This window comes from Kockiozyma suomiensis (genome assembly GCF_038497685.1).
Source record: "Kockiozyma suomiensis strain NRRL Y-17356 unplaced genomic scaffold V2V93scaffold_5, whole genome shotgun sequence".
Taxonomy (NCBI): domain Eukaryota; kingdom Fungi; phylum Ascomycota; class Lipomycetes; order Lipomycetales; family Lipomycetaceae; genus Kockiozyma; species Kockiozyma suomiensis.
Window position 1 is genome coordinate 442,556 of NW_027117668.1, and position 11,536 is coordinate 454,091.

At 45.1% G+C, this 11,536-nt stretch overlaps 4 protein-coding genes across 4 annotated transcripts; 3 read left to right on the top strand and 1 right to left on the bottom strand.

Annotated features, from left to right (window-relative positions):
- Positions 1 to 2,509: 2,509 nt before the first annotated feature.
- On the top strand, positions 2,510 to 5,343 carry V2V93DRAFT_367640 (Transketolase, thiamine diphosphate binding domain-containing protein). The gene is made up of 5 exons (XM_066909624.1): positions 2,510 to 2,642; positions 2,791 to 2,830; positions 2,957 to 3,059; positions 3,116 to 3,258; positions 3,329 to 5,343. Exons 1-5 carry the CDS (start codon positions 2,583 to 2,585, stop codon positions 5,026 to 5,028), a joined length of 2,046 nt encoding a protein of 681 aa, XP_066766547.1. The 5' UTR covers positions 2,510 to 2,582; the 3' UTR covers positions 5,029 to 5,343.
- Positions 5,344 to 5,535: 192 nt separating this feature from the next.
- Positions 5,536 to 7,333, top strand: V2V93DRAFT_367642 (uncharacterized protein). Its single transcript, XM_066909625.1, has one exon. The coding sequence runs from the start codon at positions 6,026 to 6,028 to the stop codon at positions 6,974 to 6,976; it is 951 nt and encodes a 316-aa protein (XP_066766548.1). The 5' UTR covers positions 5,536 to 6,025; the 3' UTR covers positions 6,977 to 7,333.
- Positions 7,334 to 7,945: 612 nt separating this feature from the next.
- V2V93DRAFT_367646 (uncharacterized protein) lies at positions 7,946 to 8,856 on the top strand. The gene is made up of 3 exons (XM_066909626.1): positions 7,946 to 8,132; positions 8,281 to 8,399; positions 8,457 to 8,856. The coding sequence occupies exons 1-3, from the start codon at positions 8,093 to 8,095 to the stop codon at positions 8,469 to 8,471; spliced, it is 174 nt and encodes a 57-aa protein (XP_066766549.1). The 5' UTR covers positions 7,946 to 8,092; the 3' UTR covers positions 8,472 to 8,856.
- A 1-nt stretch (position 8,857) lies between these two features.
- Positions 8,858 to 10,565, bottom strand: V2V93DRAFT_400047 (guanine nucleotide binding protein, alpha subunit). Its single transcript, XM_066912570.1, has 2 exons — positions 9,384 to 10,565; positions 8,858 to 9,311 (listed from the first exon to the last, which is right to left on the bottom strand). Exons 1-2 carry the CDS (start codon positions 10,255 to 10,257, stop codon positions 9,121 to 9,123), a joined length of 1,065 nt encoding a protein of 354 aa, XP_066766550.1. The 5' UTR covers positions 10,258 to 10,565; the 3' UTR covers positions 8,858 to 9,120.
- Positions 10,566 to 11,536: the final 971 nt, after the last annotated feature.

Below are 11,536 nucleotides of genomic sequence, written 5' to 3' on the forward strand. Positions count from 1 at the left end.
TGTAAATGAGTAATTTTTTTTTAGACTTCAAATAACATGATGCAATCTGATAGTTATCAGAGAATCTATAGATTGCTGAAAACCAGGACGATGCGAACAAGGAGTGTAGAAGTTGTAGAGCCGAACAGCAAGTGATAAAAAAAAAATAATGGAGAGAGTTCCATACGCCACTGTTGTTACTCTGTTACTTTAGTGGGGCCCGTTAAGTGATGAATATGGAAAATTTAATATCGAGTCATGTAGAAGCTAAATCGAGAATCTGATTCAAAAATTGCGATACTCTACATTATATTTCACGATTGCCTAGCTCGAGGCGTGCGTCAATGGGAGACCGTACCTGCGAGGCGGCTGACCCGAAATCAGTCTGCATTCTCTTATTCGTGAGTGGCATAGTTACTGCTTATTCCAGTTTCATTGTTAACTACGGCTCAATATGAGAGTATATCGACTATGGCAATAGTCGGCAGTGTCCGAGGAGATAAAACGGCTGGCAGCTAGTACGTTTGACGAAATCCATCGCGGTGGGAAGAGAATAGGCTAATCGACACGAAATCGATAACAGATAAATATCAAAAAGTACAATGCATTTTAAGCTCGTGGACTCACGTGGACGCCGCGTGGCAAATGCAGCTGCAAAGATCGAGGGATCTGCAGCACTCTCTGATTCAGGAATGGTTGCTTGCTTTGGTTTTCCTACAAGTCATTTGCGGCAAAGATGTATACCTCACTCAGTCTCGCCAAATAACTTTTTATCAGAATGTAGTGAAAACATAGTTTCTATATCCTGATTAAATCCGACATGGCGGGGCAGCCACATCTCGAGACAGCGCTCGTTATTCCTATTGAAACAACCAAGAGACAACGACCAAAAAAAAAAACCATTAAAATCACTTTAGCCTTAGTCTGTGGTGCTGCGGCCGGATCAAGAGACAGTTAGCAGTAGAGCTGCAGAGTAGGGCTGCTTATCGGGCGGCCCACCAGTCGCTTTCGGTGTAAGAACAAAGCAGAGTAGAGAGCAGAACAGATCTGAATCTTGGGTACAAAGGATTATCGGTTGCACCGCTTGCTGTAAGGTAACCACTTTCTCATGTAGGTTGTTCGAATGCAGCTGTCATTCCTTATCCTAAACGGTCTGACAAAAGTTAAATTCATCAGGTGCTTATAACTACACACTTTACAAGAAAAATGAGACTTGTAGTAGAACAGAGGCGCAAGTAATATATTCCAAGACCAGATCTATGGAGTAAACAGAAGCCGCCAATGAACACCTGCTCATACGATGGCTCTCCTGCGTCTTCCTCCTCAGTATTGGAGAGACCGCTATTCTTGCCATCATTTTCATTTTTATATTTATTTTTATTATGGATGATGTTGACGGTATTGCGATCAAATCATGACTGTGTCTAATCGTTGTCTTCTTCATCTTTTCTGTCAGCAATTCTCTGCTGCGAGGCAAAAGCAGCAGTCATTATTCTGTTTTCGTTTGCTTTTATTCGGCGTATCTTTGATCTGCATGCGACAGCTCCCCTTCGTTCATCCTTGTCTCGTCGTCTCAGAGGTATCGTACCCACTCGCGGTCAGACAGTCGACAAGGCTGAACCACTAAATATCCACTCATTTATATTGCAATACGTATAATTCCGGCGATTATTCTGCAATTTAAATTAGCTAAATTCCGATCTCATTCTGTATCCGGATGCTATACCGCCTTTACTTCACATCCGTGTCTCTAATTAACGGCACTTTGTTGTAGCGATCTCAGATCACCTAATGCAGCTATGTGATATTCTTAAAAATATATTAATTATAAAGACAAGGTAGATGATGTCAATTCATTCGCCAATGTGTCGATCTTCGAGTTCAGATTACAATCTATTCACATCATATCCTACTATGTACTTAGTGATTGATGATGCGTGCAGTAGTACGCCTGCAGACACACATTATAAAATCATTTACAAATCTCTATCTTCATAATTCTTGGTAAACTCCCGCCGGAGATATTTCCGACACTCTCGGCCGTTACCCTCTTCAGCATAATATAGTCATGATAGAGACAGCTCGCAAAGACTCGGTTGGTTGGCTGGAGAGTGCTCGTATTTTTATTTTACATTTGAAGAAAGCGGATTCTGCTTAAATTGATGGGCAGCAAGAACAGAGTGTGGCTGCGATGGATGCCGCTGCTCGTCCAGGCCCTGGTCCAGGTTGTATAGCCCTCCTCTAAAACGTATAGCTATCCTGTTATCCAATACCACACCGTCTCTCTGTTTTCTATAAAATTTATCGACGGTCACGACGTATGCATCCGTTTCTGATCCTATAAACAATCAAAACAGACTCTAATTGACAGCATTGCTCTCGCGCGTGGCGACCAGCTTCCAGCAGCCTAATTCGCCAGCCCCGGAGGCCTCCACGCCGTCCAGTGGCATAATCGCACAGTCCCTTCACATTTAGCGCCAACGGGCGTCTCCAGCCCGAGCCGCCCGCCTACTTTTTTTTACCTCTCACCACCCTCTCTGTTTTCTTTCCTCCTCGCAGCTCTCTCTCTTCCCTCGCCTCAATTGCCCTCAAAATCCTACAAGATGTCTCCTACTTTTGATAAGGTCGACACCGTCGCCATCAACACCATCCGTCTTCTTGCGGTATGTCTCTCTGCTGCCCTATGCGGCGCCCCGCAGTGGCATCGAATTCCCAGGCTTTTCGCCTTCCGGTTGCTCCGGCGCATTGCCCTGCTGCTTCTATCATTTTTTTCTTCCGAAAAACATGTCTGACAAATTTCGTATCGTTTAGGTTGATGCCACCATCAAGGCTAACTCTGGCCACCCGGGTGGTATGTTTCTTTTCTTGATTGCTTCTCGCGCATCAGCTGTGATGCGAACACCGGCTCAGCTGATGCGCTGCATTCTTAATTTCGTATAAGCTCGAATCTAATGTGCGCCGTTTTTACTTCTTGCAGCTCCTATGGGTCTTGCTCCCGTCGCACATGTCTTGTTCAACAAGTTCATGAGCTTTAACCCCAAGAACCCCAAGTACTTCAACAGAGATCGTTTCGTTCTTTCGTAAGCTCTCTTTGCTCGTTCAGGCGTCGACTTTGGCTAATTCTTGTGACTTGTAGCAACGGCCATGGCTGCATGCTTTTGTACGCCCTTCTCCACCTATACGGATATGACTTGTCCTTGGACGATCTCAAAAACTTCAGACAGCTCGGCTCCAAGACTCCTGGTCACCCCGAGGCAGCCGACACCCCTGGCGTTGAGGGTATGAAATTTCCGCAGCACTTGCATTCTTCTATTCATATATCTGATCCTAACCTTTTTATAATCAATAGTCACCACTGGTCCTCTTGGACAGGGTGTTTCTAACGCTGTCGGTCTCGCAATGGCCCAGGCACACTTTGCTGCCCGGTTCAACAAGCCCGGTTATGATCTTTTCACCAACTATACCTACGCGATCATGGGTGACGGTTGCGTTATGGAGGGTGTTGCCTCCGAGGCTAGCTCGGCTGCCGGCCACTTGCAGCTCGGCAACCTTATCGTTTTCTACGATGACAACCATATCTCCATCGACGGTGACACTGCTCAGGCTCTCACCGAGGATGTTCTTAAGAAGTACGAGGCTTATGGCTGGCAGACTCTCTGGGTCAAGGACGGTGACAACGACCTTGCCGGAATTGCTGCTGCCATCGAGGAGGCCAAGGCCTGCAAGAACAAGCCTACCATCATCAAGGTCACCACCACTATTGGTTTTGGCTCCAAGCTCCAAGGCACCCACGGTGTTCACGGTAACCCCTTGAAGAAGGACGATGCGGCCCACGTCAAGGAGCTCTTTGGATTCAACCCTAATGAGTCTTTCGTCGTTCCTCAAGAGGTTTACGATCTCTGCTCCACTACCGCTGCCGCCGGTGCCGCTGATGAGGAGGCCTGGAACCAGCTCCTTGAGAAGTACAGCGCTGAGTATCCCGAGCTCGCAGTTGATCTCAAGAGCCGTGTTGCGGGCACTCTTCCCGAGGGATGGGAGAAGTCTCTCCCTGTCTACACCCCCGCCGACCCTGCGATTGCTTCGCGTAAGTTGTCGGAGACTGTTCTCAACGCTCTTGGCGACGTTGTTCCCCAGCTTATCGGTGGATCTGCCGATTTGACTGGCTCTAACTACACCCGCTGGAAGACCGCTGTCGACTTCCAGCCTCCTTCGACCGGATTCGGCGATTACTCTGGACGTTACATCCGCTATGGTGTGCGCGAGCACGGTATGGGCGCCATGATGAACGGTCTTGCCGCCTACGGTGGTTTGATCCCCTTCGGTGGTACTTTCCTTAACTTTGTTTCATACGCCGCTGGTGCCGTCAGACTTTCCGCTCTTTCGGAGATTCCCGTCATCTGGGTTGCTACTCATGACTCTATTGGTCTCGGTGAGGATGGTCCTACTCATCAGCCTATTGAGACTCTTGCTCACTTCCGTGCTACTCCCAACATTATGGTCTGGCGTCCTGCCGACGGTAACGAGTGCTCTGCCGCTTACAAGGTTTCGATGACCTCCAAGCACACTCCTTCGATCTTGGCTCTCTCTCGCCAGAACTTGCCTCAGCTTGAGGGTTCGACTATCGAGAAGGCCTCGAAGGGAGGATACGTTCTCAAGGAGGTTGCTGATGCCAACATCACTATCGTGTCTACTGGTTCCGAGGTCGGATTGTCGCTCGATGCTACCAAGATCCTCGAGTCGAAGGGATACAAGGCTCGTTTGGTTTCATTGCCCGACTGGTTCACTTTCGACAAGCAGTCGCTTGATTACAAGCTCTCTGTCTTCCCGGATGGACACCCAATCATGTCGGTTGAGGTTATGACTACTCTCGGATGGCAAAAGTACTCGCACGAGCAGTTTGGTATTAACACTTTCGGTGCCTCTGGCCCGTACTTACAGGTGTATGCCAAGTTTGGCTTTACTCCCGAGGGAATTGCCGAGCGTGCTGAGAAGACTATCGCTGCTTACAAGGGAGTATCTCCGCGTTCGCCTCTGCATATCGCTTTCTAAGTGCGTGACTAGGTTTTTTTTTTGGTTTATTTTCTTTCTCTCGCTGTGCGAGGGTAGAAAATGAGAGGAAGAAAATTGATATAAAAATCTTTATATAAATTATAGTGAAATTGCTGTATGTATCGAATTTCTAATTTCTATTATAATGAGTTGTTATTTTTGTTGTTTTGCTTGCTAGTTGTTTTGAGTGAACAACGCTGAAAATATAAAATTTATCGAGATTAATAATGTAATTTCGAGGACAGACTGTCTTTGCAAATCTGTGAGTAGATAAAGAGTAGATCAGCTTGACTGCTGTTGCTGTACAAAGAACTCATGTGTATATAAAAACCAGCAATTGGAGCAAGCGCGGCTAAATAAGGCAAACCATAGTTTAAAGTTTTATCCCATTCGGGTAATTTAACCCAATATGGATTACGGATAAACTCGGCAGCGGCTGGCCCGGTGACCCGGTGAGTTTGATTCGTTCGTCGGGAGATCAGCCTAGAGTCGTGAGGTTTTTGATAAGAATAATTGGGCTGAGTGCTGTTGCTGTTTTTGTTGTTGTGGATTATCGCGAGTGGATATTTCTGTTGGAGGAAATACAAGTTAGGTGAAAGTAATAAGAAATAGAACAGGACCGGACAGCGATTGCGGTGTTGTCCCCGAATTCTATTGTTTGCTTTATTTATCCCGATTCAAACCTCCGTCGGATCCCGGGACATGACAGCAATCTACACTCGTATTCATCAGCTAGCCTCGTCTTGAATATCTAGCATATTCTCTAATATTCATCAGCGTCATAGCCTGATTCGGTGTAGAATCTTTGCAATCGCCGGTGCCCTGGCGTGAGACTGTCGTCGGGCTGTTCCCGGTTGAATATCAATCAATCATTTGGTCTCAACTCCGAAGAGGTTTTCTTCCGCTCCCCCACAAAGCCCGCTTTCCATTCCTCCTCCCCACACTGCCAGCACTGCTCTGTAACTCATCTCTTTGTCTCTTTTTGATTTTGCTGCAAATGAGTCTGCGCAATACAGACAGTGGTAGCATCTTTGACTCGTCGACGCCCTGCAATATCGATTACAGCAGTAGCAACATCAGCACCTACTCGAATCCAGCCGGCCAGAGACTATCCGCAACTGCTCTCTCCCCGCATTCTGTCACAGCATCTCACCCCACCAACTCTGCCGGTTCGTCCTCTTCCTCTTTATCCTCGTTCTCCGCCTCGCCGTCTTTCTTTTCTCCCGACATGTCCGCCGACTGCGCTTCATCGTATACGCCGTCCATGCCATCTACCCCCTGCTTATACTCCTCGTCAGCGGCATCGACGCCACCTACTTCTCACCAAGCCACCCCTGCAGCGTACGGCTTTGGATTTCCTCCAGTCGTTAATCCTCTGTTGCATCGGAAAACAAGTAGACGGTACCGCGATTCCGACGACCAAATGGAGTTTACTTCGACTTCGTCGCTAAGGACTCCGTTACCTTCACCTTCACGGTCGCCCGCCCCGCAAGAGTCGCTGCAGATGCTACTTCATCAGCGACGGCTCATGCTTCAGCAGCAACAGCAGCAACAACAGCTGCTGATTGGGCGCGGTGCACTCTCAGACGAAGAGCATTTACGGCGACAGCTAGAGTCTGAAGATATGCAATTACATATCTCGTCATTCGATTCACAGCAGGCGTCAGCATGGTCGTCAACACGACAACCGTTTCCTTCTCCATCTGGTGATTCATCGATGAGAGATGAGAACGAGTATGGATATGAGCAGCGGGCACAGTTGACGCAAGATGGCCGGTCTTATTTGGCTCATGAAGAGTATAATCAGCAATGGCAACGACAACGACAGACCCTGCAAAATGGTGTATTTGATTCGGCGTCAATGATGAATATCGATATCTTGAGTGAAGCGGCTAAGAGGGCCGAGATGGAAATTCTTGCATCTGATATTGGAGAAATGCAGTTTTAGATCTACCTCTTTCGTTTGATGTCTGCGACTTTGAAAGTTTCACATAGAGCAGCTACTTGTTTTCAAGTCAAAGGGTACTCCCACCTTGGGTATTCTTAAGAATGCAACTTGGCAGAGGACTTTTATGTATTATATATTTGCTGGTTGGTTTGGGATTTATATTTGTGAGTTTGGCGAATTTTTTTTTAACAGACTGCTTTTTTTTTGGTTTAATTAGTGGAGATTTTTTCTATTTCTATTTCTGACTGCTGCTTTATTGTATAATGATTTTTCTTGTTTTATGAATAGAAGTCCATTTCCTCTTTTCTGTTTGTTGCTTGATTGTATAATAGTTTTTCTTTTTAAATCTGATATAGGGTTTGCAAAGATTCGATAGAAGTTGCATGTAATGTTGTCGTCTTGTACGTGCACTACCGATATATATATATATATATATATATGAATAATCCTGATCATAGAGCATCTGGCTATAGATAGGTGCTAGCTGTCAGTATTTTAATACTCTTCAGAGAACTACTACTCTTTCTAAACAAACGAGCACAGTCAAAGCCACGCGAGTCATTGCTTGAATTGATAAGTGATTTTCAGCGGAGCAATGCCGTATCAAAGGACTATTGGCGCCACTGGTGCCGCTGATGAAGACGATCGGCGGAGATAGGCGTCTGTCTTTAGAACCTTCCTTGGAGATCGCCCTTTGAAGCAGCACCATATCCGAGCCTCCAAAAGAGAATGTCCGTAGGTAGAGAATATAGGCAAAAAAATGAACAACCAAGTTCGAGTTATGTACAGAGTATGACTTGGAAAACAATCAAGTAGACAGTGTTGGTCTCGAGGCGGAATCGCTCAAGCGAGCCTGTGTGATCGTCCAGCTGACGTCATGAGTGCACATGACATCACATACTGCAGTAATGGGGACTGCATTACTGATGTTTCAAATAGTGAGCTTTCGTATGTTCAGCGCACTTTTAATGCTGCAGTTGACTCGGGTGCCTTGTAAGAAGCACAGGGAACAGTGCGAACTATAAAGCACTAAGCTGCCGCTGCTCTTCCTCCTCTGTGTTGACATCACCTCGTACACTCCTCTCCATCTACTGATTCGTATTACTTCCTTTCGCAATGGCCTTCACTGCTTCAGATATCATCAAGATAATCCTTGGTATGTCTATATGTTTTTTTGTTCCTCTAGCTTGTTTGATTGTGTTTTGTTTACTTGTTCCGGCGAGTTCCGCAGTCACTCAAAACACTCTTACGGCTTTTGGAGTCCTATTGCGTTTGATATTGTACTAACTTCATCTTTCTGATAGCCTTCATCCTTCCTCCTCTTGGAGTCTTCCTCGAGACCGGATGCAACAGTGATCTTTTGATCAACGTTGTATTGACTTGTCTTGGCTGGTTCCCCGGTATTCTGCACGCACTCTACGTTGTATGTCTATTTTTCTTTTGTTTTATCTATTTATCTTTACTAACAGGCTTTTGCAAGATCCTCAAAAATTAAAGGCCAGACGAAAAAAAAACGTTAACTTCTTTTTTTTCCGCTTCGTTTCTGCCTCCCTGCACGTCTTGGAATAACGTTCCTTCTTGTGTTTTATCAATGTATTCTTAATTTTGATTCTCGTTCATTGTGCTGTCATTGCAACTAGATGACTTATTGCGCCAATTTTTTTAACCTTATGGCCGATTTGTCTTTCAAAGTCATGTATGTCTTGTCGAAGAGATACTGAAAGGGTCGAAACTCGTTTACGACACGGCGAAAGCTGATTCGTCTTTCTTACACTATTTCTAGTTGGGATTTAGGTTTTTTTGTATGATTTTCTCTTTTGGGTATGGGTGTAGTTTATCTTGTAAAATTAAGATTATTTGCTCTAAAGCCAAAGCCTGATTTTAGTAAAAGTAGATCTCGAAGACCCAAGTTATCTTCAACTCCTATAAATAAACTCTGATAGCACAACAGAGAAGTTAAAAATAAAATACAGTGCCCTAGAGGCGTCATTAACACACAACAAATGAACAGATATTAGATTAATTCTGAAATAAAATTTAAATAAAATAGGGGTGATGCAATGAATTCATATCCAATCAACTCCAACGACCAAAAAAAAAAAAAAAAGGCAACTACCAAAAAAAATTAGCCAACGCACCAAACATCACATCATACCGCTTTCACTTAAATTCTCTTGAATGATAATGTCATTTACAGCTGCCATGACGAATCTGATTTGCGTAGTATCAGTGGCGCAGGTAAAGTGAGTATAGATCTGCTTTGTTTCCGATCTATTCAAAGAGACGAATCTCATTAGGATATAGTTGCTTGTTTCGGCATAGCTCGAGTCGTCACCTTTATATTAGGAGCATTCTTTTATTAGCCCGCGCAAAGGATTTAGAGAAAGTGTTAGAATTGAGTGCATACCTGTGAAATCTGGGAGATAGGCGTGCAAAGGAGAGCGGCTGATTTTCTCCTTGAATATATCGGTCTTATTCAAGAATAGAATGATAGAAGTGCGCACGAACCATCGCGAGTTGCAAATCGATTCGAATAATATCAAGGCTTCAGTCATCCGATTGACTGACTCGTCTTCGAAGAGCATCTGATCATATTCTGAAATCGCCGCCAGAAATAAGATGGTTGTCACATTCTCGAAGCAATGAATCCACTTCTTACGCTCTGAGCGCTGTCCTCCGACGTCGAACATGCGGTACGTAAGCTCTCCCATTGTGAATATGGTTTCGGTAATTCCCGTAGTCTTGACTCGGGATCTCAGTACATCTTGATCACTAGGTACATACATCGGGTTCGCGATACGGTCTATAGAATCAAAATAATACTGAGCCGAATCGTTAAGCTGATACTCTCGTGCGCGAGCAAAAGTAAGCTGTACACCGCTATCCTTCCACAGCGACGCAATAGCATTGCCAATTTCAGAGGCAAGTGTCTCGCCTTCGATTTGATTAGGCAGCTCATAAATTTGTTGCGCGTATGCAGTGTTTCGTGGGTTACCGAGCGGCATACCAAGCGTATCCATTGCCTCGATAATAACCTTCATAGATTGCACAGTATTCGAGAAAATGATTTCTCTAAATGAAAGCCGCTCGTCGCGAGAGTATCCTCCCTCGTGAATTAATTTCATTTGCTTGATGATTGTGCTTTTTCCGGACTCGCCGGCGCCGAGGAGAAGCATCTTGATTTGGCTCCGGCGTTCCTGACGGTCTCTGTTGAGTTGCACTTCGATCGCATCATTGCGGGCCTTGCCCTCGTTCTCGGGCGCGCTCATACCACAGCCCATGTTTGCGTATGCGCGTGGTTAAAAAGATGAAAGAGAGAGAGAGGCAGGCAGGAGCAGATCGGAATTGCAGGGGTTTGATCAAGAGAAGCTGCGTCTATGGGTGGGCCGATGATCACGATTTGGCGAAAGCACGGGTGGCAGATGCGCAGTAGCAAACAGAAGAACCAGCAAAGCCAAAAAAAAAAAAAAAAAGAAAGAAGAATAAGAGAGAAAGGAATAGGAGGGGCGGAAACAAAAAGTAGGAAGAAAGAGTGAGCGGCGGTGGAGTGTATGAGCGGTGGGCGCAGAAAGAGGTTCTCGGATTTGGGGCTGCGCTGAGTATTTTAGGCCTCTCTTTCTTTTTGCCCCGCCCCTTTGCTTGAGCTGCCTCACTTTGTAAAATATAGCGCGTTCAGCACAGCTTGCCGCAAATTACTACAGCTACTGTATCTATTTGTTTATATGCTAATCTGTTCTTCGTTCTTTGATATTGTGTCTAAATCTCTCGGCTTTATTGCGGGGCAAACTTGGCCCCTGCAACACGCTAAGCGACCTCATCTCGCTTTCTCTACAGCCTAATAATTTGCACTCTCCGCAGCTCCTCGATACTCATTCTTTCTACAAGCAAATCTGCTGTGGCACTTTTCTGTACGACGGGTTGATTGTTCAATTGTCTAGTCTCTATCCGCTTACTCAGAGAACAGCGATGATGTAAATGATATCTTCTGGTGCGGCGGGCCGCAATTGACTTTTTGAAATACTGTATCGTAATGTATTGAATCTGTATTCTGTCAAGTGGCAGCTGGTCACAGTCTTTGTTCGTCATATGCTCTTGTTTGCACCCTTTTTTCAATAGGTAGTTTGTGTAAATTGTTCTTCATTAATTATAAGGTTATCCTGAATTAGCTTCGCGATATTGAACCGTAAAGATTACCACGTGGTACGACAGTATATTCATTAGCGAAGTCAAGCTTATTCATAATCTTTGTGAATTTGAAACGCTCTGATTAGTTAAAAACAAAACGATCGAACTATCTCAGAGAATCCAAACAAAATAACCACTGTATCATACACCCAAACTGATGGACGGCAGTTACTCCATCGAGCATATAAAGTAAGTGGATATCTGTATCGTGCCAACGGACGAAGCTATTATTATTAACCTCAATAACATGCGAAGTCAATATACTCGAGCTCTCATCTCAAGCTGGAAGCGGAGGCCAGTCGAACTTTTTTGCTTTTCGCCAGTCACTATACAAGCAATTTCTCTTCAGCCTTCTCAGTACAGTAGAAGATCTAA

What these genes read in the sequence shown, in the direction of transcription:
- V2V93DRAFT_367640 (XM_066909624.1), top strand. Translation starts at nt 2,583, where the DNA reads ATGTCTCCTACTTTTGATAAGGTCGACACCGTCGCCATCAACACCATC. An exon ending in ACACCATCCGTCTTCTTGCG is followed by an intron (nt 2,643 to 2,790) that starts GTATGTCTCTCT and finishes CGTATCGTTTAG; the next exon opens with GTTGATGCCACCATCAAGGC. An exon ending in AGAGATCGTTTCGTTCTTTC is followed by an intron (nt 3,060 to 3,115) that starts GTAAGCTCTCTT and finishes TGTGACTTGTAG; the next exon opens with CAACGGCCATGGCTGCATGC.
- V2V93DRAFT_367642 (XM_066909625.1), top strand. Translation starts at nt 6,026, where the DNA reads ATGAGTCTGCGCAATACAGACAGTGGTAGCATCTTTGACTCGTCGACG.
- V2V93DRAFT_367646 (XM_066909626.1), top strand. Translation starts at nt 8,093, where the DNA reads ATGGCCTTCACTGCTTCAGATATCATCAAGATAATCCTTG. An exon ending in TATCATCAAGATAATCCTTG is followed by an intron (nt 8,133 to 8,280) that starts GTATGTCTATAT and finishes TCTTTCTGATAG; the next exon opens with CCTTCATCCTTCCTCCTCTT.
- V2V93DRAFT_400047 (XM_066912570.1), bottom strand. Translation starts at nt 10,257, where the DNA reads ATGGGCTGTGGTATGAGCGCGCCCGAGAACGAGGGCAAGGCCCGCAAT. An exon ending in CTATCTCCCAGATTTCACAG is followed by an intron (nt 9,312 to 9,383) that starts GTATGCACTCAA and finishes CCTAATATAAAG; the next exon opens with GTGACGACTCGAGCTATGCC.